This window comes from Rhineura floridana, chromosome 13 (assembly GCF_030035675.1).
Source record: "Rhineura floridana isolate rRhiFlo1 chromosome 13, rRhiFlo1.hap2, whole genome shotgun sequence".
In the NCBI taxonomy this organism is placed as follows: domain Eukaryota; kingdom Metazoa; phylum Chordata; class Lepidosauria; order Squamata; family Rhineuridae; genus Rhineura; species Rhineura floridana.
The window spans coordinates 7,654,168-7,676,430 of NC_084492.1; the positions used below are offsets into that span (position 1 = coordinate 7,654,168).

General features: G+C 45.8%; 1 protein-coding gene across 2 annotated transcripts in view; it reads left to right on the forward strand.

The window, feature by feature from the left end:
- The window catches only part of CPNE2 (copine 2), a 214,690-nt gene extending 194,518 nt beyond the window's left edge, over window positions 1-20,172 (forward strand). Inside the window, exons 13-17 of one of the 2 annotated variants that reach the window (XM_061593744.1) lie at window positions 87-138; window positions 8,669-8,802; window positions 15,965-16,024; window positions 17,280-17,516; window positions 19,565-20,172. In XM_061593744.1, the coding sequence (XP_061449728.1) occupies window positions 87-138; window positions 8,669-8,802; window positions 15,965-16,024; window positions 17,280-17,516; window positions 19,565-19,672 (591 nt within the window). In that variant the 3' untranslated portion in view covers window positions 19,673-20,172. The remainder of the gene's footprint in view (window positions 1-86; window positions 139-8,668; window positions 8,803-15,964; window positions 16,025-17,279; window positions 17,517-19,564) is intronic. The other variant, XM_061593745.1, reaches the window with a different exon arrangement.
- The last annotated feature ends 2,091 nt before the right edge of the window (window positions 20,173-22,263 follow it).

The window sequence follows — 22,263 nt, forward strand, 5'->3', positions numbered from 1 at the left end:
AGCTTGGTATCAGTCATATTTTGCAATATATTTGTAAGAGGAATAAATTTAATCCCTGTTTGTTTTTTCTAATTTTCACCTTCCAGGTTTCTCATGAATTTGCCATTAACTTCAATCCTACAAACCCTTTTTGCCTTGGTAAGTGCATAGTCTTATTTTTGCTCTTTGTAATTCATTGGCTTTTATGTTTTAATACTGCTTTTTTACCTGTATTATGTTTTATATTTCTCTTCTGCACACTTCTAAAGTATTCTCTGAATGTAGAGCAGTTTATAAATTCTGAAATAAATAAAGGGAACTGGGGGGGGTCAAGGATGAGGTCCTAAAGACCCCCAACCTTGGGAAATGACACACAGAAAAACGTCCTTTAAGCAGCCACATAGCTATCCAAGCTGAAAGAACCCCAGTACATATGGAGGACCTAAGACCCTGATCAAAGAACCCCAGCTCATATCTCTTGCGTCACATCCACACCATACATTTAAAGCACCTGTAAAGAACAAGGCTTCCCCTGGAAACTATAGTTTGTGTTTGGGTGCTGGGCATTTTGGTTCTTTGAGGGATAAATTACCAAAGGACTCTTGGGGGGAAGCAATTTGCTTTAAATGTATGGATATGTTACACCATGTTATGGTTTATTTCTGTGCTGCCTTTTGGCCAAAAGGGCCCCTAAAGCAGCTCACAAAGAATACACAGAAATACAAAACAGAAGTAAAACAACAACAATAAAAGTTACAAAAATGTAATGCAACAAAATCAAAACTTTTTTTTCAAAGCAACAACTAAAAGCCAAATACTTTCATCTTTCTGGTACAGGGCAGTTCCCAGAAAGATGTCAGAAAAGGAGCAGGGGAGAAGGGGCAAGGCAGAGGGAAATGCTGGTCACTTGATGGCCCCAGCACAGTCTCACCCTTGCAGCAGCATCACCTCTCAAAGAACAGCTCTTCCTTGTAAGGGTCCAGACGGAGGGGTGGGGCAAGGCAGATGGAAAACTGGAAGTTCAAAGAGTAGCATGGGGCTGTTTGAAAGTTGTTTCCCAAATGACTCTGCACTGTTTTTTTAAACCTTTAGAGGTTTAAGGAGATGTGCAGGACTGTTAGGAAAAGGGCCTTCAAAACATCCCCATGCTGCTCTTTGAGTGTTAACAAAGGGCTGTTTGAAAGCCCGACACTGTGCTTTGAAGTCTCAACATTCAGGGCTTCAAACCACTTGTGATTGACAAGTGGGTGGCCCGCCAGGGGTTGGGGAGATGAAGATCTGGCTCACTGGCCAGAAAAAGTTCCCCACCCCTGCAAGACACTAATACATACTTCCAGGTCCAGCGCCAGGGTACAACCAGGTTGGGCTCTGGCCATGGGCCCCTGAGGCCCAGAAGGGCCCCTGAGGGGTTCCTCCTTAGGGTGGAAGGGTAGCGCTCCTGTTCTGCGATCCATGGCAGTATCAGCTCCTGGCTGTGCTGCGGATCGCAGAGAGGGAGCTCCCAGGCACCTCCCCCCCCAATACAGGCAGTGCAGGCCATGTATGCCCCATCTACCTCTATTGCTCCTGTAAATGACATGTGCGCTCTGCGCACAAGCCTACCATCAACCAAGATGGTGGCAGAGGCTTCCCTAAAGGGCTGATGCCCCCACCCCATCTTGGTTGATGGCAGGCATGCGCGCTTAGCACGCACGTCATTTCCAAGAGTGATAGAGGTAGGTGGCACATGCGGGCCAGTCTATTAGCCCCGTGTGGCTTGTATGGAGCGGTTACGCTCCGGCGCTATGGGTCCAGGGCAGGCTGGTGCTGGCCCTGCACAGTTCTCAAAATTTTGCTATGGAGTTTGGCAACCAAATATAGTCTACAAAAATGCATGTATTAGGGGAAAGTGTGCGTAAAAATGCATATGTTAGTGAAAATACTATACAAAATGTATTATAGTAGGAAAATTGCTTGCAAAAATGTTTTTGTTTTATTTATTTATTTATTTTATTATTTATTTATTTATTTATTAAATTTATATACCGCCCGACTAGCAATAGCTCTCTGGGCGGTGAACATAAAATAGCATAAAAATACAATGAATAAGAAAATAATACTAAAATACAATCAACAATCCAATACAATAAACATTTTTAAAAGTAAATCAGTGTAACTTAAAATGCTTCAGAGAATAGGAAGGTTTTGACCTGGCGCCGGAAGGAGAGCAGAGTCGGCGCCAGGCATACTTCCTCGGGGAGACTGTTCCATAGTTCGGGGGCCACCACTGAGAAGGCCCTAGATCTTGTCATCACCCTCCGGGCCTCCCTGTGAGTTGGAACCCGGAGGAGGGCCTTCGTAGCAGAACGTAGTGCACGGGCCGGTTCATATCGGAAGAGGCGTTCCGCAAGGTATCGTGGTCCCGCACCGTATAAGGCTTTATAGGTTAATACCAACACTTTGAATCTAGCCCGGAAACATATTGGCAACCAGTGCAAGCTGGCCAGAACAGGTGTTATATGCTCGGACCGCTTGGTCCTTGTCAGCAATCTGGCCGCCACATTTTGCACTAGTTGTAGCTTCCGAACTGTCTTCAAAGGTAGCCCTACGTAAAGCGCATTACAGTAATCCAAACGTGAGGTTACCAGAGCATGTACCACTGATGTAAGGTCCTCTTTACTCAAATAGGGACGTAGCTGGGCTACCAACCAAAGTTGGTAAAACGCATTCCTAACCACTGAGGCTACTTGAGCCTCAAGTGAGAGGGAAGAGTCTAAAAAGACTCCCAGACTACGAACCCGGTCCTTTAGGGGGAGTGTAACCCCATCCAGGACAGGGTATATATCCACCATCCGATCAGAGAACCCGTCCACCAACAGCATCTCAGTCTTGTCTGGATGGAGCTTCAGTTTGTTAACTCTCATCCAGTCCATTGTCGTGGCCAGGCAACGGTTCAGCAAATCGACAGCCTCACCTGAAGAAGATGAAAAGGAGAAGTAGAGCTGCGTGTCATCAGCATACTGATGACAACGCACTCCAAAACTCCTGATGACCTCTCCCAACGGCTTCATGTAGATATTAAAAAGCAGGGGGGACAAAACTGACCCCTGTGGGACCCCATATTGGAGAGCCCTTGGTGTCGAGCAATGTTCCCCAAGCACTACCTTCTGGAGACGACCCGCCAAGTAGGAGCGGAACCACTGCCAAGCAATACCTCCAACTCCCAACTCCGCGAGCCTCTCCAGAAGGATACCATGGTCGATGGTATCAAAAGCCGCTGAGAGATCAAGGAGAATCAACAGAGTTACACTCCCTCTGTCTCTTTCCCGACATAGGTCATCGTACAGGGCGACCAAGGCTGTCTCAGTGCCAAAACCGGGCCTAAAACCGGATTGAAATGGATCTAGATAATCAGTTTCATCCAATAGTGCCTGGAGCTGGCCAGCAACCACCCGTTCCAAGACCTTGCCCAGGAATGGAACATTCGCCACTGGCCTGTAGCTGTTAAAATTGTCTGGGTCCAAGGAAGGTTTTTTCAGGAGTGGTCTCACCACTGCCTCTTTCAGACAGCCCGGGACCACTCCCTCTCGTAAAGAGGCATTTATCACTTCCTTGGCCCAGCTACCTGTTCCATTCCTACTAGTTTTTATCAGCCAGGAGGGGCAAGGATCCAGTACCGAAGTGGTTGCACGTACCTGTCCAAGTACCTTGTCCACGTCCTCGAGTTGAACCAACTGAAGCTCATCCAACAAAACAGGACAAGACTGTGCTCCGGACATCTCACTAGGATCTACTGCTATAACTTGAGAGTCTAGGTCCTGGCGGATACATGAGATCTTATTCTGGAAGTGATCGGCAAACTGATTACAGCGGGCCTCCAATGATTCCACCGTGTCCGGAGGGTTTGAATGGAGAAGCCCCCGGACAACTCGAAAGAGCTCTGCTGGGCGGCAAAGAGATGATTTAATAGTGGCAGCAAAATGATGTTTTTTAGCTGCCTTCACTGCTCCTACATAGAGCTTAGTCGAAGCACTAACCAGCACATAATTGTATCCGTCGGGAGTTCGTCTCCATTTCCACTCAAGCCTCCTCCTATCTTGCTTCATCGCTCTCAGCTCTGGAGTATACCATGGAGCTGTATGAGCTCTACACAGGAGAGGGCGTGCAGGAGCGATCGTGTTTACAGCCCGGGTCATCTCCGTATTCCACAGAGCGACCAGGGCTTCAGCAGGAGCGCCAGTCCTATCAGCCGGAAAATCCCCCAGAGCCCTTTGAAAACCTTCAGGATCCATTAGTCTCCGGGGGTGGACCATTTTAATAGGTCCCCCACCCTTGCAGAGGGAAGAGGTTACTGAAAGTCTAAACTTCAGCAAGCAGTGGTCTGTCCATGACAAAGGGAGTGTTGTAAAACTCCCCACATCCAGATCACTTTCCCCATGCTCAGTAGCAAAAACAAGGTCTAGAGTGTGCCCCGATACATGTGTTGGACCACTAACATATTGAGACAGCCCCATGGCTGTCATGGAAGCCATGAAGTCCTGAGCCGCGCCAGACAAAGTGGTCTCGGCATGAATGTTGAAATCCCCCAGTACTATTAGTCTGGGGGACCTCAACAATATATCCGAGACCACTTCCGCCAGCTCAGTTAGGGAAGCCATTGGGCAGCAAGGTGGGCGGTACACCAAAAGGATTCCCAGCCTGTCCCTCTGGCCCAACACAAGGTGCAAACACTCCAGGCCAGTAACTGCATGAACATGGTGCTTGGTGAGTGAGATGAAACTCTTATAGACGACAGCAACCCCACCTCCCCGACCCTCAGATCTACCATGATGCTGAACCAAGTACCCCGGTGGGCAGAGCTGAGACAGACCAATTCCTCCCTGCTCACCCACCCAGGTCTCGGTTATACATGCCAGATCGGCTGCCTCATCCACAATCAAATCGTGGACAAGGGAGGTTTTATTATATACCGATCTGGCATTTAATAACAGCAACTGGAGATCTGAGAGTTGGCTGATAGGACTACCAACGACCTTGCGGGTGTGGGAAGGACCGGAACAAGGCACAGCCACAACATGTCTGGACCGCGTTCCCCTTACCTGGCACGTCCTTCTCACAGCGCCATACCTTCCTTTGCCCGTCACTACGGCAATTGGGGCCCCCTCAAGTCTCCCCGCCTGATGGATAAAACTCTCTCCGAAGCACATAATACAACTAAAATATACAACAATTAAACGTATAAAAACAGCTATATATACAGCCATATATACAGCATATAAACATACACACTCACTCAGACATACATTCATATAATCAGGCACCCATTCATCTCAAATTGCATCAACACACCAACAAAAAAGTAAAAAAGAAAAAAGAAAGCAGCAGCAAGAGCAGCAGCCTCTCCTTCCCTTGGGCAATGGTCTCTTCTTCCTGCAGGCACTGGGTCTCCCAGGCCACCTCAGCCAGCTGGCTTATGTATCCCTCCAAAGAGGGACAGGTGGTGAGAATCAGTCCTAGCTGGCTGGGTACCTGGGGCCTGGTCCTGCCAGGCAGAAGTCCCACAGGGAAGGGTGGTGGAGGTGGTGGCCGCAGCAGCCGCAGCAGCCGCAGCAGCCGCAGCAGCCGCAGCAGCCGCAGCAGCCGCAGCAGCCGCAGCAGCCGCAGCAGCCGCAGCAGCCGCAGCAGCCGCAGCAGCCGCAGCAGCCGCAGCAGCCGCAGCAGCCGCAGCAGCCGCAGCAGCCGCAGCAGCCGCAGCAGCCGCAGCAGCCGCAGCAGCCGCAGCAGCCGCAGCAGCCGCAGCAGCCGCAGCAGCCGCCTCTCCTTCCCTTGGGCGATGGTCTCTTCTTCCTGCAGGCACTGGGTCTCCCAGGCCACCTCAGCCAGCCGGCTTATGTATCCCTCCAAAGAGGGACAGGTGGTAAGAATCAGTCCTGGCTGGCTGGGTACCTGGGGCCTGGTCCTGCCAGGCAGAAGTCCCACAGGGAAGGGTGGTGGAGGTGGTGGTCCCACGGCGGCAGCAGCAGCAGCAGCAGCAGCAGCAGCAAGAGCAGCAGCCTCTCCTTCCCTTGGGGCGATGGTCTCTTCTTCCTGCAGGCACTGGGTCTCCCAGGCCACCTCAGCCAGCCGGCTTATGTATCCCTCCAAAGAGGGACAGGTGGTAAGAATCAGTCCTGGCTGGCTGGGTACCTGGGGCCTGGTCCTGCCAGGCAGAAGTCCCACAGGGAAGGGTGGTGGAGGTAGTGGTCCCACGGCAGCAGCAGCGGCAGCAGCGGCAGCAGCAGCAGCAGCGGCAGCAGCGGCAGCAGCAGCAGCAGCAGCAGCACAGCAGCAGCAAGAGCAGCACAGCAGCAGCAAGAGCAGCAAGAGCAGCAGCCTCTCCTTCCCTTGGGGCGATGGTTTCTTCTTCCTGCAGGCACTGGGTTTTGTTAGTCAAAACGGCATACAAAAATGTATATATTAGAAGAAATTCATATTAAAATGCTGACATGGTGATTTTTTTTAAAAAAAAAAATCATGAACCACTGCAGAAATGTGGAAAATTTGTTCGTTTCTTTGTTTATTGAATTTAAATCCCACCCATCCTCCCGAAGGAGGCAAACATATCGACAAAAACTACTGAAGTGAATGTAAGATCGGACAATCTAAAGGTATGCATATCCGAGCTAAAAATCTTAATTTCACATATACATTCATGGAGTCTGAACTGGCAGTAAGACTGATCAGGAACGGTACCTTGTGGTCATAGCGCATAGCTCAGTGAAGATGTCGACCCAGTGTGCAGTAGCTGTGAAAAGGCAAGCTCCATGCTAGGGATCATTAGGGAAGGTACTGAAAATAAAAACTGCCCGTAGCGTAATGCCATTACATAAATCCATGGTGCAGCCGCATTTGGAATACAGTTCTGGTCACCTCACCTCAAAAAGGTTCTTGTAGAGTTGGAAAAGGTTCAGAAGAGGGCAACCAGAATGATCAAGGGGATGGAGCGACTCCCTTACGAGGAAAGGCTGCAGCATTTGGGCCTTTTTAGTTTAGAGAAAAGGCGGGTCAGAGGAGACATTACAGAAGTGTATAAAATGATGCATGGCATAACTCTAGAACTCATGGACATCCAATGAAGCTGAATGCTGGAAGCTTCAGGGCAGACAAAAGAAACTATTTCTTCACACAGCACATAGTTAAACTATGGAATTCGCCCCCACAGAAGAGGCAGTGATGGCCCCCAACTAGGATGGCTTTAGAAGAGGATTAGACAAATTCACGGAGGTTAAGGCTATAATGGTGGCTGTGCTTTGCCACCATAGTCAGGGGCAGTATCCTTCTGAAAACCAGTTGCCAAAAACTGCAGGAGGGGAGAGTGCTCTTGCACTCAGGTCCTCTTGTGGGCTTCCCATGGGCCGCTGTGAGAACAGGATGCTGGACCAGATGGGCCACTGGCCGGATCCAGCAGAGCGCTTCTTAAGTTCTTATGACAAATAAGAAACTGAAATCGATCAGTTCATCCATCTCTGATTCCAGTTTAGGAGTTGCCTTTTTGGGTAAGACTGAGTGCCTGCCTAGTGCATCATCTTGTTTTCAGTAGCAACCAGGAAAATACCTCTTGGCAGCCTCCCTCACAGGGCTTGGCAAGGATGGCCTTCCTCTCTTTTTGTTACTCTGAGGTATACTGCCTCTGAAAATGGAGGATTAGTTCTAGTTAGCAGTTGTTGTTGGTAGTGAGTCACACTACTGAGTCACATGTGTTTTCCCTGAAAGTTATGACACCACAGAGACATAAAAGCAGCCTGGGAGTTAGTAGGTGTTTGTGCATGTTGGTTGAGTGATAGGAGGGTCAAATGAGTTAACAGGGTGAGAAGTAAATATAGCAGGGATGCAGAAATTGAAAACTCCACACACTTCCGGATGGAGCTAAGGAGGAGGGCCCCCCGCAAATCCCAAACAGCTTTACAAGAAGCTTTAAAAGGTTGTCTCTTTTATAACAGTTTACCCCCCAGAGATAAGGATGAGACTGTCTCCAGTTATTAATTAGATTAGATATATTTAGGGCTACCCCCCAATTAGAGGAATCTTAGTCAGTTGTGTGACTTTTAGTGCTGGAATCCTATGCATGCTTATCTTCTGGGAATAAGTCTCATTGAACTCAGTGGGACTTCTTCTGAGTAAGCATACAGGTAGGGATCGGCGAGCCAATTTTGGTTTTTCTCTTTTTCTCATTTTTCCAGTCCTAAGTTTAGTTCTCCACATCTCTGCATCTTTTAAAGTCCTCATGAAAACACATTGGCATTTTAGTGCAAATTGCTCCTAATATACAATTTTTGTATGCAATTTTGCCTAATATACACATTTTTGCAAAGCAGAGTCCTCTAATATAATGCAATGCTGTGTGTTATTTTCACTAATATGCATTTATGTGTACACTTTACACATGCATTTTTGCACACATTACTTGACTGGAGAAGGCATCGCAAAATTTGGCAAAGCATGAATTTTGAAGAATTGCTCTGTTTGGGTTTGTATGTTGGTTCAGAAAGTGAAAATTAGGGAAGTTTGCCTTTAAATGAGAACTGAATCTAATTTCTCCCATATCTCTTCATGCATGGGGTTGCACCTTATCAGGAATACAGTGTTAATCAAAACCCTGGGATAGGAAATGGGTCTCACTTGGATTTGTGTGCAAAGCTTACCCTGCATTTCTCTCTCATTGGCCTAAAAGGTGTAGAAGGCATTGTCCAAGCCTACTCCACCTGCTTGCCTCACATACGCTTCTACGGACCAACCAACTTCTCCCCCATCATCAACCATGTGGCTCGCTTTGCAGCGCAGGCCACCCAGCAGCAATCTGCAACTGTAAGTTTGAGCACTTTTTTCATTTGTCTTGGGATTTCAGTATGAAGTGTCTCAGGCGGGGCGCTTTTTGGTCTGTTAGAGGGCAGAGATTGCAGGAAGGAGAGACAGGGAAAGGCTTATCAGATCATGCAAGAGCAGGAGAATGCTTCTGCAGAACCAAGCCCTTGGATGCTTGGAGCCTTTGGATGCTCCAACGGACCACAAACTGACTCTGCTTTGAAAGCTTGCTGGATGGATCACCCAGTATTAAAGACTTCCAGAAATGTGTGTTTCAAAGAGAACGTATTTTGGCTGTACCATACAAGTTGCGGAACAGGAGGGAAAGGATTAATTCCATAACTGCAATGTGTTGGTGGCAATACAAAGGAAGAGATACAGTTCAACTGTCCTTATTTACCAGGAACATTCTGTAGGGGTAGCCAGCATGGTGCCCTCCAGATGTTGCTGGACTCCAACTCCCATCAGTCCCAGCCAGCATGGCCGCTGGCCAGGAATGATGGGAGGTGTAGTCCAACAACATCTGGAGGCACTATGTTGATGTTGTTGTTGTTTATTAGATTTATTAGTTGCTTGTTACCCAAGGGTCTCCAAGCGACTTACAACATTGTTAAAAGCAAAAGGAAATATACCATACCATACCATTAAAAACAAAATAATAAAAGAACAATAATCACCCCCACAGAAAGCTTTGGCAGTACACTAATGTCACAACATCATCTCAGTCTATCAAGTGCCTGGAGGAAAAGGCAAGTCTTTACTTGGCACTGAAAAGATATCAATGAAGGTGCCTGGTGGACCTCATGAGGAGCACTTTTCACAGATGGGGAGCCACAACTGAAAAGGCCCTCTCCCTCTCACCACCCTCCGAGCCTCCCTCAAAGGGAGGGGACCTGAAGAAGGGCCTCAGAAGTTCTAAAGGTCTGGCTAAGTTCATATCGGGAGAGGCATTCCAGAAGATATTGGAGTCCCAAGCCGTAAAAAGCTTTATAGGTCAAAACCAGCACTTTGAATTGGGCTGCCCCTACCTTGGTAAATACTGTCTCTGTGCTGTCCGTGTTTTGGTTTTTGCTTGGAGGGGATGGGAGGATGCCTTTAAAAAAAATGTTAATGTGAGTTGCGGCCAGCATGGCCAGCAGTCAGGGTTGATGAGAATGGTAGTCCATCAACATCTAGAGGGCCATAGGTTCCCAGGTCCTGCTCTAGGGTCAGAACATGACATGCAGGGAATCTCCGGCTGTGGTCCTGAGGAAAATCACTCCCCCTAACCATACACAGTGCAAAGCTTCATACCCCAGAAAAAAGCTCCCATTGGCATCAATTTGTAACGCACAGGCCCTCTTTTAGGAAAATGGAGAGAGCTCTGGCAGGAGCTTTGGTAAAGCTCCCTTCCTCTGCTTCACCTCCCTGCTTCCTACTTTCCAGACTTCCTCCTGTATAGAAACATTTCCTAAGGCACCACCATAATGCCCTGTGTCTCGAGTAGCAGTCATGTGCTTATCTTGTCAATGGCAATAATCTGGTCTTGATTTAATTCATTCTGGATTTGGATCACTCCATTAGTTTTAAATCTCCCGTGTTAGTATCTGACAGCCTTTGGAGGGGAGGGAGCAACCTGCAGGGTTTCTCCAAGTGTAAATTGTACCACCGTTTTAGCACTAATATGGCAATCTAGGGAAACTTTAAAATATAACATGCAGAAAGAGAATAGACTCATGAGCAAGCCTGAGCCAGATCTTGGTGTCTTATTGTTAACACAAAGCAAATATTGGAGGTGTCTCCAATCTAGGTCCCCCAGTTTGTGTGTGGGGTGTCAGGGGAAAGCGATGGATTTGGATTCTTTGCATCTAAAACATTTCCACTTCCCCTGGAAGCCACTGAATGCCCTAACACACCATTCTTCTGTCCTTGCTGACACCTAAGGATGGGGGAGAATTTCGACTGAGTTCACATTTGAAGCTGAATCTATCAAATTTGCACTTTCTGAAACAATATGAGAACCACTTGCAAAAATGTGTACATTAGTCAAAACTGCATACAAAAAAGTATTTTATTAGGAGTTCACCCTAAAATGCTGAAGAATTTTCATGAGGATTTTTAAAAAATATATTTTTATTTATTTATTTAATTCATTTAATAAAATTTGTTGGAGACCAGGGTTCGAATCCCCACACAGCCATGAAGCTCACTGGGTGACCTTGGGCCAGTCACTGCCTCTCAGCCTCAGAGGAAGGCAATGGTAAACCCCCTCTGAATGCCGCTTACCACGAAAATCCTATTCATAGGGTCGCCATAAGTCGGAATCGACTTGAAGGTGGTACATTTTGATTGTAAAAAAAAACTGTAATCAGTTTACAAGAAACATTAAAATTATCAATTAAAACAATTTAAAACCAGTAAATAAAACATTTTTAAAAGATTTAAAAAGCAGTAAACTAAAAAAAAGATTAAAACACATCAACATCTGTGTATCTGGGTAGGCATGCCTAAGTAGAAATGTTTTCAGCAGGCAGCCAAAAGAATAGAGTGAAGATGCCTATCTGATATCAATACGCAGGGAGTTCACTTTTTTAAAAATTGACAAATTGCTACAGAAATGTGGAGAACTGAATTTAAGACTGGAAAAAAGAAACTGTGGAATGGAAACCAGCAGATCCTCCCATCTCTACTGATACCAAAGTGCCAAAGTTGTTTGGTCAGGCATCAAAGGCTTCAAGCAGCAGAACAGAGGAAGAATCTGAAATCAGGCCTCCCTATCGGACATCAGAGCTCCATCTCTGATGTAGGTGCAGGGTGGCCAACTTACCCTATTCTAGTCTATCCCGGGCCATAGAATTGCACCCTTAGTCAAGAGAAAGTTTTTAAAAATGAAATATGTCATTGCTCAATTTACATGGTGTGTAAATATCTGGAAAGTTTTTTCAGTGGTCTAAATCAGTTGAACTGAAACATCTGGTAAATCAGTTACATGCCGTGTGTTTTAAATGTTTTCAAACCTTTATTTAAAGACTATTTTTATTGGAATACATGGAAATATTTTAAGATGTGGCTGCTCAATAGCGCACATGTCCTGGGGGTGTAGGGGAGAATGAAGACACCAAAACCAGTTAACAAACTAATTTTCGCTTGCCTGAAGGACTGTGGCCATAAATATATGTGCTTCCAACAGATAAAACAGTAACCCAGAAAAAATTGATTTTAGCATTATTCAATTTGACTTGTGTGGTGTTTGCTCATTATGTTACTAATTAATTTTATGGAAGATGCATTTCTAAAAGTTAAAAAATCTGAGTAAAAATATAGTGGAAAACTTTCCATTGCACATCATTGGATCCATCTAACTGATTCATATGTTAAAGGTTACAGCTCTATTTAAAAAAATGAGTAATGTTCAGGAGGTCACACTTATAATAGTGATTACCATTGCAAACTTAAAGTTTATGCTTCTCTAAACCTTTTAATTGATTAACTGGAGGGCCCAATTTTAATTGGGGTGGCTGTGAATTAAGAACATGCTCGGGGTTTTTTGGGAGGTGCTGTTTCCTTCCTGGCAATTTGCAAGAGGGAATGCAATGGAAGCGCTTCAGGATGACTCATGAATGGCTACCTTGTTTATTAAGGTGCAAACTGCCTCAATTCATAATGGATGTCATGCAGGGATGGGCAACCTATAACCCTCCCGATGTTGCTGGATTATCCCTGACCAGTGGCCATCCTGGCTGGGGCTATTAAAAACATTAAAAGAAACCTTTAAGTTGCCTTACACAGGTCTGGACAGATTTGCCATCATACATTTCTGGCTCTGCACTGAAACCAGTGAAGTTCAACAACCCTGGCCCAAGCCTTTACCCTTGTCTCATGTCTGAGAGACTGCTTGTTGTCTCCTCTCTGATCACATCAGGGCCCTCTAGAGATGGGGAGAAATTTGGTTTGGTTTGCATTTTAATGAGAACCTGCCTGATTTGTGCTTCTGGGAACAATATACGAACATGCATACAATTCCTTTGAAATTCACATTTCTCTGAATTTTGCAATGCAGTTCTTCAACCAAAAATGTATACAAAAATACATATACTCAAGGAAACTGCATAAAATGCATATATTACTGGGGGGAAATGTAACTGAAAATAACACACCAACCGCATTATATTACAGAAAACTCTTTCCAAAAATGTGTATATAGGCAAAATTGCACATTTAAAAAAATTGCACACAAATATATCAGGAGAAATGCACACTAAAATGGCAAGGACTTTTTAAAAAATTGCAAACCAATATGGAAATGTGGCAAAAATTGGACAAAAGAGCCTCTGAAATTTACACAGTTGTCCATCCCTCCTCCCCTCGCTTATATCTAGCACTCTGCTGTCAAAGTCATTCACTTTTCTCATTGCTCTGTTCACATGAGGCCTTCCTTCATTTCTTACACTGACTCCCTGCCCCTTCCCAGATCCAGCACAAAATCCCTGCCTTTATCTTCAGAGCCTTCTATGTCTTTGCCTCCTCTCTTGCCAGGCGGGGGGAACCTTTGGCCCTTCAGATGTGGCTGAATTACAACTCCCATCATCCTTGGCCATTGGCTATGCCTGCTGAGGCTGATTGAAGCTGTAGTTCAGCAATGTCTGGAGGCCCAAAGGTTTCCCGCACCTGCTGTATTCTTCCTTCCCAATGCTTCCTGGCCCATGATCTTCACTCCTCCAGCTCCACCCCTCTCAGCCATCAGAAGGTCTCCTGCTCTCTCAAAAGACTGTCTTCACCCAGGGTCATCCCAAGAGATTTTGCTGCCTGAGCTTAAGGACAAGATGGCGCCCATTGAATCTTATTTTGTCACTGGTGATGAGATAATGTTCTCTACTACCTTAAGCAGCAGGTAGTTTGGGGGGGTGTTGATACAGGCCGTGTAGCATGCACAGGTCTATCCTCCAAGTGAGGTGAACGACCAGGAGGCTTGGGGTGGAGGGCATCTAGGGAGCTGTTGCCGTTGCCACCCAGCATTTGCTGCTGTTAGGCCTCACTTTGCCTAATGGGAGGGCCGGGCCTGTCTCTGCCCTTTCCTCCTTGCTGCCGGTATGCATGGATCTGCCTCTCAGAACATTTCTCTTACTTTCTTCAAAAGCATGCTATTTCCACGAAACCCTTTGACTCACCTCTCCTGGTTCTCATGCCCTACTATAACTCCGCATGCCTAAGCAACAGCCTGCTTCCGGGCTTACCCCTGCACTCCCCATACATACCTCCCTCCCCTTCCTCTGTCGTTTCCCTGTGTCAAATCTGTCAGCCTCTGTGGGGCAGGGACCTGCCCTCTCATCCTCTGTAAAGCGCTGTGCACACACTGATGGCACCATATAAGCAATGGTATTTATTTAACGAAATTTATATGCTGCTTAATCGACAATGACAACCTTTCAGCGGTTTCCACAGAACAATGTGAAATATGTATTAAAAAATACAAATAAATTAATAAGATTCTTTGCCCCTGTGGCTGATTCAGGGCAACATGGAGTAAGCTTGAGGTCTTTGTTTCCTTTTTTTCTCTTCCAAGTTCCTTTTTAATGATAACAATAATGATAACCATTTTGGGTGGTCTCCAGAAAATATTTGTGATTACTTTTGCTGCCTCTGCTTTTTCCCATTGAATCAACTGTTCTGTTAACTTACCTAAGGCCAGACTTCCTCACAGCATGCCATCTATCCGAGGCTTTTTTGTTTCCGTAGGCATGATGTCTGTGCTTTTACCATAGCAACATGAATTACATACAAAAGGAAGCAACTGCTCTTCAACAAGTGAGAGCAGAAAACATTTGCTCCAGAGACATAGCCATATGAAGACGGCCTGTCAGTTACGGCCTGGACCTCAGCCACAGTGTTTCTGTGGGGCCACTGCCCTCCCTCCCCAAAGGATTCCTACCAGACCGCATGGCTGCAGAATATGAAATGCGAAGGAGCCCCCCCTCTCTCTCTTCAAAACAGAGGGTCTTCAAGGAGCAACGGCGCCATGATTGCCACTCATTTTCTGTGCTTATCCAGTTTACTACCATGATGTATTTTATTTATTTTTTAAAAACTGGTAGTCACTCTTCATTGTTACAAACAATCCTAGAGGGAGGTGTGTTGCCATTTTAAAATATAGCACCTGAATCCTCTCTCTGGCTTCAGATATTCCTCCAGATTTTGGTCACTGGGCCGGCCTTACTATTAGGCAGAGTGAGGCAGCTGCCTCTGGTTGCATATGCCAGGGGGTGGGCAGTGCTGGTGAGATGTGTGTGTGTGTGTGCCCTGAACCCCCTAAGTTAGTTTGCTGCTCTCAGTATGATGGAAGATGCTGTCCTATCACCAGTAGGGATGCAGGATAAATTCGATTCAGTCTGCATTTAATGGCAAACCTACCAAATCTGCACTTTTGAAACAGTATGTGCTCAGCCTTCCTTTCAAATTTGCACTTCTATGAATTTTGCAGTTTAGGTCGCTGGCTGAGTCACATGCACCAAAATGCATATGCTGAAACGAAGTGTGCATGTGCATGCGTTAGGAAAAGCAACATACAAAAAGTAATGACATGGGAAATTGCTTTGCAAAACTGTATGTTAGGCAAAACTGCATGGAAAACCTGAGCTTGGAAAAGTTACTTTTTTGAACTACAACTCCCATCATCCCCAGCCAGGCGCTGGCTGGGGCTGATGGGAGTTGTAGTTCAAAAAAGTAACTTTTCCAAGCTCTTTATGTATGTTAGGAGTCATTTGTACTAAAACGCTGTACATAACATTTTCATGAGGGTATGTTTTTTTTAATCACAAATTGTTGCAGAAATGTGCAGAACTGAATATGAGGTTGGAAAAATGAGAAATCTGAAGAACCAAAACTGACATATTTGTCAATCCCTAATCATCAGTATTATTGGCTGTCATTTTAAAAACACATGCACACAAGCTCCTTAGAATTTGGCAGAAGCTGTTTTGCTGCCTGGGGAAAAGGACAAGATGGCACCCAGCCATTTCATGTATAGAAACTTACTGGACTGGCAGCTGAATCTTACTTCATTCTCAGGATGCTGACTTCCTTGCACTCTACGCAATTGCGCATGATTGGGGAATGCTTTGCCCCCTGTATGTGTATGATCTTGAGCAATTACGCTACATGAAAGACGGTCTCCTCTCTCTTCTTTAAGCCACCCAGCCTGGGAACTGACAGAATGATTTTGGAGGGAGGATCACTGAAAAGAAGACAGGTAGAAGATTTTTAATGAACTGTACAAATAACCATAAACAAATGCCACTGATTTTTCACGGCAGCTTGAGGGGTCTTTATTAAAAGAAGCAACGCAAATCCATTGGGAGGAATTAAATGTAATTACTAATTTATTTGAGTCTGCATGTTTTAGTCCCTGCGTTGGAGGTTTGCATGCTGTTTTATTCTTGGAGGCGTTATTGAGAAGGACACAGGAAGAACCAGCTAGAACAGCCTTCCCCAAGCTGGTGCCTTTCCAGATGTTGTTTGACTACAACTCCCATCAGCACTGTTGTGCTGGCTGAGGCTCATGGGAGCTGTAGTCAGAAACATCTGGCGAGGCACCAGCTTGGGGAAGATATGTCTAGACCACCTACCAAAGAAGCTAACGACATTTAAAATGAAAGTGTAACACAAATTAACATCAAATGTAACAATAAAAGACAGGAAGTCAATGCTAAAAACAGCAATTAAATGGAAAAGCTGCAGAAACAAAATTATCTGTTAAAATGCTAGGAGAAAATGATGTAGTTTAAACGTTATTGATGCTCTAGGGAGAGTGATTTCATTTAGCATGTTTATTTTACTTGTATTTAGTAAACAAAGCTAAAAACTGGAAACTGCCAGGCTTGCCAAACATTTACTTGCAGTTGGCATCCATTCATGGCTATGAATGAACTTATGAAAGAGAGTTTCCACCTCACAGCACTGGAGAATCAAGTTGCTCACTCAGGTTGAGGAGGGCTCAGTGATGGCAGCAGGATGTCTGTGAAATGGCCATTGCAGCTGGTAAAAAACCCCAGCCCTGCTAAGCCAGTGGGAGCAGCATCATTCATTTTGGTGCTTGAGGAAAACCATCCAAATGTCACCAAATTTGGCCCTTCTTCCCTTGATTACTATGGGACACAATTCACTGGGACCTTCTGCAAAAGCCGCACTAAAACTAAAGGGAGCTGCAGAAGAGTGTTATCATATGGGTTGTCAGTTTAGTGGGCCTCGCGCAAGAACATGTTAGTGGATTATGCCCCCTCTGTCACGTCTCCCATTTTGCCACCCTTGAGTGCCAGGCAGGTGCCACCTGTGGCAGCCACCTCAGCTTGCCTCATTTGGAGGGCCACCACTCTTGAGCAGGACTGCTGATCCTCCTCGCTAGACATCTCAGACACATTCACACGCACGCTCTCGTGCCCAGCAAAAACACACCCACCCTATCCCAGGTCTGATTTGTTTCCTGCTCCTTTGCTCTGTCTCTTCAGCAATACTTCATCCTCTTGATCATCACCGACGGCGTCATCAGCGACATGGATGAGACAAGGCACGCCATCGTACAGGCCTCCAAGCTGCCCATGTCCATCATCATCGTCGGCGTGGGGAACGCGGACTTTGCAGCCATGGAGTTTCTGGATGGGGACAGCCGTGTGCTCAGGTCATACACGGGGGAGGAGGCCGTGACCGACATTGTCCAGTTTGTGCCATTCCGCGAATTCCGCAGTGTGAGTGCAGACCGTGTTGCATGCCCTAACGAAGGGCAGGGTGCAAGATAGGCTGAACCTGGATAAAGTGTCATCTCTAGGGTGCAAATGCTGAAGAACATCTGTAGTGCCCCCCTCAGGCTTCTTTTTATAGAAATATTTGTTGGTTCTAAAAGATGTTTCCCTCCCCTGGCCTCTCCAGCCTCAAGCTCAGTATGGAGAAACTAGAAAGACAGCAAGGAGAAGGGGGTTATTTCTCCCTGTCTTGCAACACTAGCACCCAGTGGGGTCATCCAGGGAAGCTGAATGTTGGGAGATTCAGGACAGGCAAAAGGAAGGAGTTCTTCACACAGCACAGAGTTAAACTATGGGATTCACTGTAGCGATTGCCAACAATTTATATGGCTTTTAGACATATTTTAGACAAATTCACGGATAAGGCTATAAAGGGCTACTATAGTCGGGATGGCTGTATAGTTCCTCTGCTATCAGAGGCAGCGTCCCTTAGAATATGAGCTGCTGGGGCATATGAGTGGGGAGAGCACAGCTGCGCTCATGTCCTGCTTGGGGGCTTCCCATAGGCACCTTGTAGGAAGAGAACACAGGACTGGATGGGCCTTTTAGCTGATCCAGCTGCAGGGCTCTTCTTAGGTCCATATGCTGTGGTACCTTCCAGGGATTATTAATTATTATTATCATCATCATCATCATTATCAATTACCCACCCTTCACCCGAAGGTCCTAGGGCAGGTTTCAACAATATTAAAACACAACATTAAAAACAACTTTAAAACAGCCTAAATAGGGTGAATCCTAAAAATGCATGTCTCGGGTGTCAAAGGCCAGGGCAAAGAGGTGCATCTTCAGCATTTGCCTAAAGCTGTATAGCAGGGGTGCCAGTGGGGAAGGAGTTCCACAACTTAGGGGTTACCACAGAGAGTGCCCTCTCCTGGGCTGCCAGCCCCCAAACTTCTGGGGATGGCGGGACTACCAAAAGGGCCCCCTCTTTTGAACTCAGCACCTGAGAGGGTCTGTAGGCAAGGAGTATGCCTTGTGTATAAACTGACCCTCTTGCAGGTGGTAGTCAAAGATGGCAATCTGTGCTCATAGGAACAGAGAAATGCTTGTTCATAAGAACGTTCAGATGAAATAGCCACATTCCCGTTGGAATTAAAAGGTACACTACCCAGCGCATCATGTATAAATTCTATTCACAAAGGAGAACAGACGCATGAGCTTCCAAAGCCCTGTGGCTCCAAACAGGATGCTAGCTTAGGTGGACCTTTGGTCTGATGCTACAAGGCTGTTCTGTTCTTAAAGCACTTGAGAGAGAGAGCCTCTCTTAAGAACATGTAAAACTGATTTCTGCTTAAAAGCATTGGTCTATTTCACTCTGTATCAGCCTTCCCCAACCTGGTGACCTCCAGCATGTGATGGCCGGGGCTGATGGGAGTTGTAGTCCAAAACATCCAGATGACACCAAGCTGATGAAGGCTGTTCTAACCATTAAAACCACACAGGCCGTAGCTCAGTGGTAGAAGCCTCCAGGAATTTCACTGTCGGGATGCAAAGGCAATAGATACTGCTTTTGGTATCTCGGCACTGCGGTGGCGGCCGGTGGCTCCATGTCAGTGGGATCCGCTCCAGGTTTTAATCCAAACTGTCTACGGTGCTGAAGGACTAAAACCCGGAGCAGATTCCACAGCCCCAGTGACATGGAGCTACCAGCCGCCACCGCAGCAATGGCTGGCTTACAGCTGAATGTGTGTGCTGGCTTTAGTGAAAAGCCCTGAGCTGCTGTATTGTTATATTTTCATTTACGAGTCACTTCCCGTGAAGCATCTGAAAGCAATTTCACAATATAATAAAGACAGATATAAAACAATTTCAAATCCAGTACAGATACCGCCTGGACTGAAAGTCTCCACTTGGGAGGCTTATTGAAAGATCCCGCGCGATGCCTTCGCTTTGAGATGGCTCTTGCCTTCACAAGGTGCCATTTGACGCCAGCGTCTCCAAACAGTAAGAACATGAATAGGTGAATCGTGCCGGCATTTCTTCTTTTTCAGGCACCGAAGGAGACCTTAGCCAAAGCCGTGCTGGCGGAGCTCCCACAGCAAGTTGTTCAATACTTCCGGCACCAGAACCTGCCGCCTGTCAACTCAGAGCCTGCCTAGGGCCAAGTCTGCTGCTCTTTGCCTGCATGTATCCCAAACTCATCAATGACAGAAGGTTGCATGACTCATGGTTTCAAACAATTTGTACTTTTTGATTTAATTAATAATTTAATTTAAGAGAAGCAGCAACAGCAGCAAAAATCAAAACAACCCAGACCACCCCAATAGCGCACCTTTGGACCATAAAAAGCACCTGGGCCCGCGCTTGAGATTCCTGGGCCAAGAAAAGTGTTGTTGACGCAGGACATCTCCCATCCGTAGCCCCAAGAATCAGCTGTTAAGTATTTCAATGTACTTCGTATGATTTTTGTGGAAGAAGAATTTTTACAACCAGAACTTTTGTTTTTCCGCCTGAAGGCGCAAAGTTCTCAGTATCCCATTGCCCAAAGAAACGTGGACAGTTCATGGATGTGTCCTACTTCTCATGCTCAATGTTCATTTTTATACTGTGTACATGGTATATTTGTTATACTCAGGTTAATAAACAAACTTGGACTCTTCACAGCTTCACGGAAGCCTGGCGTGGTCTCTCCTGAGCTCTGCCGTTTCAAGGTTTGGTAGGTGGAATAGCAGTCGCTACCTGGGCCCAATTGTCTGCAATTGGGATGGGACAGCTGTTTCAACTTGAGGGCCACATTCCCTCTTGGCCAATCTGCTGGGGCACGCATGCCAGTGGTGGGGTTAGCCAGGGCATGTACAGAACACACATCAACATTCATGTACACAGCAAACAAGCGGCATATATGTAGTGTGGCACTAGGACCTGGGAGACCAAGGTTCAAATCCTCACTTAGCAACCTTAGGTTACTCACTGCCTCTCAGTCTAACCTACCTCACAGGATTGCAGTGAGGATAAAACGGAGAACCCTGCTTGTACGCCACTTTGAGCTCCTTGTAGGAAAGGTGAGATGTAAATTCAAAAATAAATACATGTACACAGGCTTAAAAAAGTTAGCTTTTTTTCAGTCCTAATAGCAGGGGCAGTGGGGGGTAAATCTTTCTGATCACAGCTAAGAATTATTCCTTCCCTCCCCAGCTCTGCCCTCCAGGAAGACTGCAGCCCTCCCTCCACCCACATCAATTAAGCTTTGAAAGAAGCCTTCATTAGAGGCAATGTAATTGCAGTGCAGATTGTCTGAGTTTCTAGCAGAGATGGGCATCACAGGAGAGGATTAACCCTTCCCTGAGCAGCTCTAACATCTCTTAAAAAATGCATAATTAGGCTTGTAAAAAGCCTTCAATGAAGTTCCCACCACCACTCACACATCTAGCTGCACTAAGGGAGGAATAGGGTAAGGAAAGGATGTTGCGAGCTAGATGGAGGGTCCAGGGGCCACATCTGTCCTGTGAGACAGAATTACCCTTGCTCAAGAACACAAGTAGGCAACCTGCACCCCCTAATCTTATTTTATGTAGCGTCTGATGCCTTCTAAAGCGCCCCATCCCATGAGAGTTCCTTCCTATTCATTTCCTCTTTATTTTTTCTGGCTTTTAAGAGTGTTTTCTCCCATTTTCTATGCAGTTTCATGGAAGGCCCAATATTTTACTTGAAAAAATAAATTGATGCGGTTTTTTTAAAAAACAATCCTGGTTGCATATGGCTTTGTAGAAAATAACTCCCCCTTCCCACTGTATGAGAACAAATTTGTAAGTGTCTGCCATATATGTGTACGGGAATGAACATATAGCACATTAAAGCAAGAAAGGAATTAGTATCACTTGAATCGACCTGAAGGCAGCACATTTACATTTTATTTTCCAGAATAGTAGCTATATTTAGCGTAGAAAAACATACACCTTATATACTTGAGAACTTCTCCAATCCTTACATCAAGACACTGTTTTAAGAATTCGCTTAGGTCACAATGGTCTTCTATCCCAAAAAATTCCAATGAGGAGAGGAGTAAAACAGGGCTGCATACTGGCCCCTTTCTTGTTCAACTTTTTTATCAATGATATAGTCCCGGCAATGTCCTCTCCATCATTTTTTCCACCTTCAATCAAAGACAGAAAAGTTCCGGTCCTTTTATATGCAGATGACTTACTCCTACTCTCCCAAAATAGGCTAGGCTTTAAACGAATGCTCTCACAATTCCAGACATACTGTGCCGCCCAATGTCTTCATATTAACTACTCAAAAACTAAAATAATGATTTGCGGAAAGTATGGTAAAGTTAAATCCATCTGGCGCTTAAATGGGCATACAATAGAACAGGTCCACACTTTCAAATATTTGGGTATATATATTAACAACAAATTGTCATGGGCTCAACAGTTGGCCCATATTAAACTCGTAGCTCTCAAGGCCCTCGGCCTCTTGAAGAAATTTTTTTACTTCAAGGGCGGCCAACTGACGAGACCCATGTCCAAACTTTATATATCAAAAATTCTTCCAAAAATCATGTATGGGTGTGAGATCTGGGGCCCTTCTCTACGGTCAGCCCTAGAATCTATTCAAAACACCTTCTTTAAGCAAATCTTAGGCTTACCCAAAGGCACGCCGGCGGCCCATATGAGAATAGAACTTAACTCTCCCTCCTTAATGGCCAGAGCCGACCGAGCGTTTTTACGCTTATGGAAAAAATTCTCGG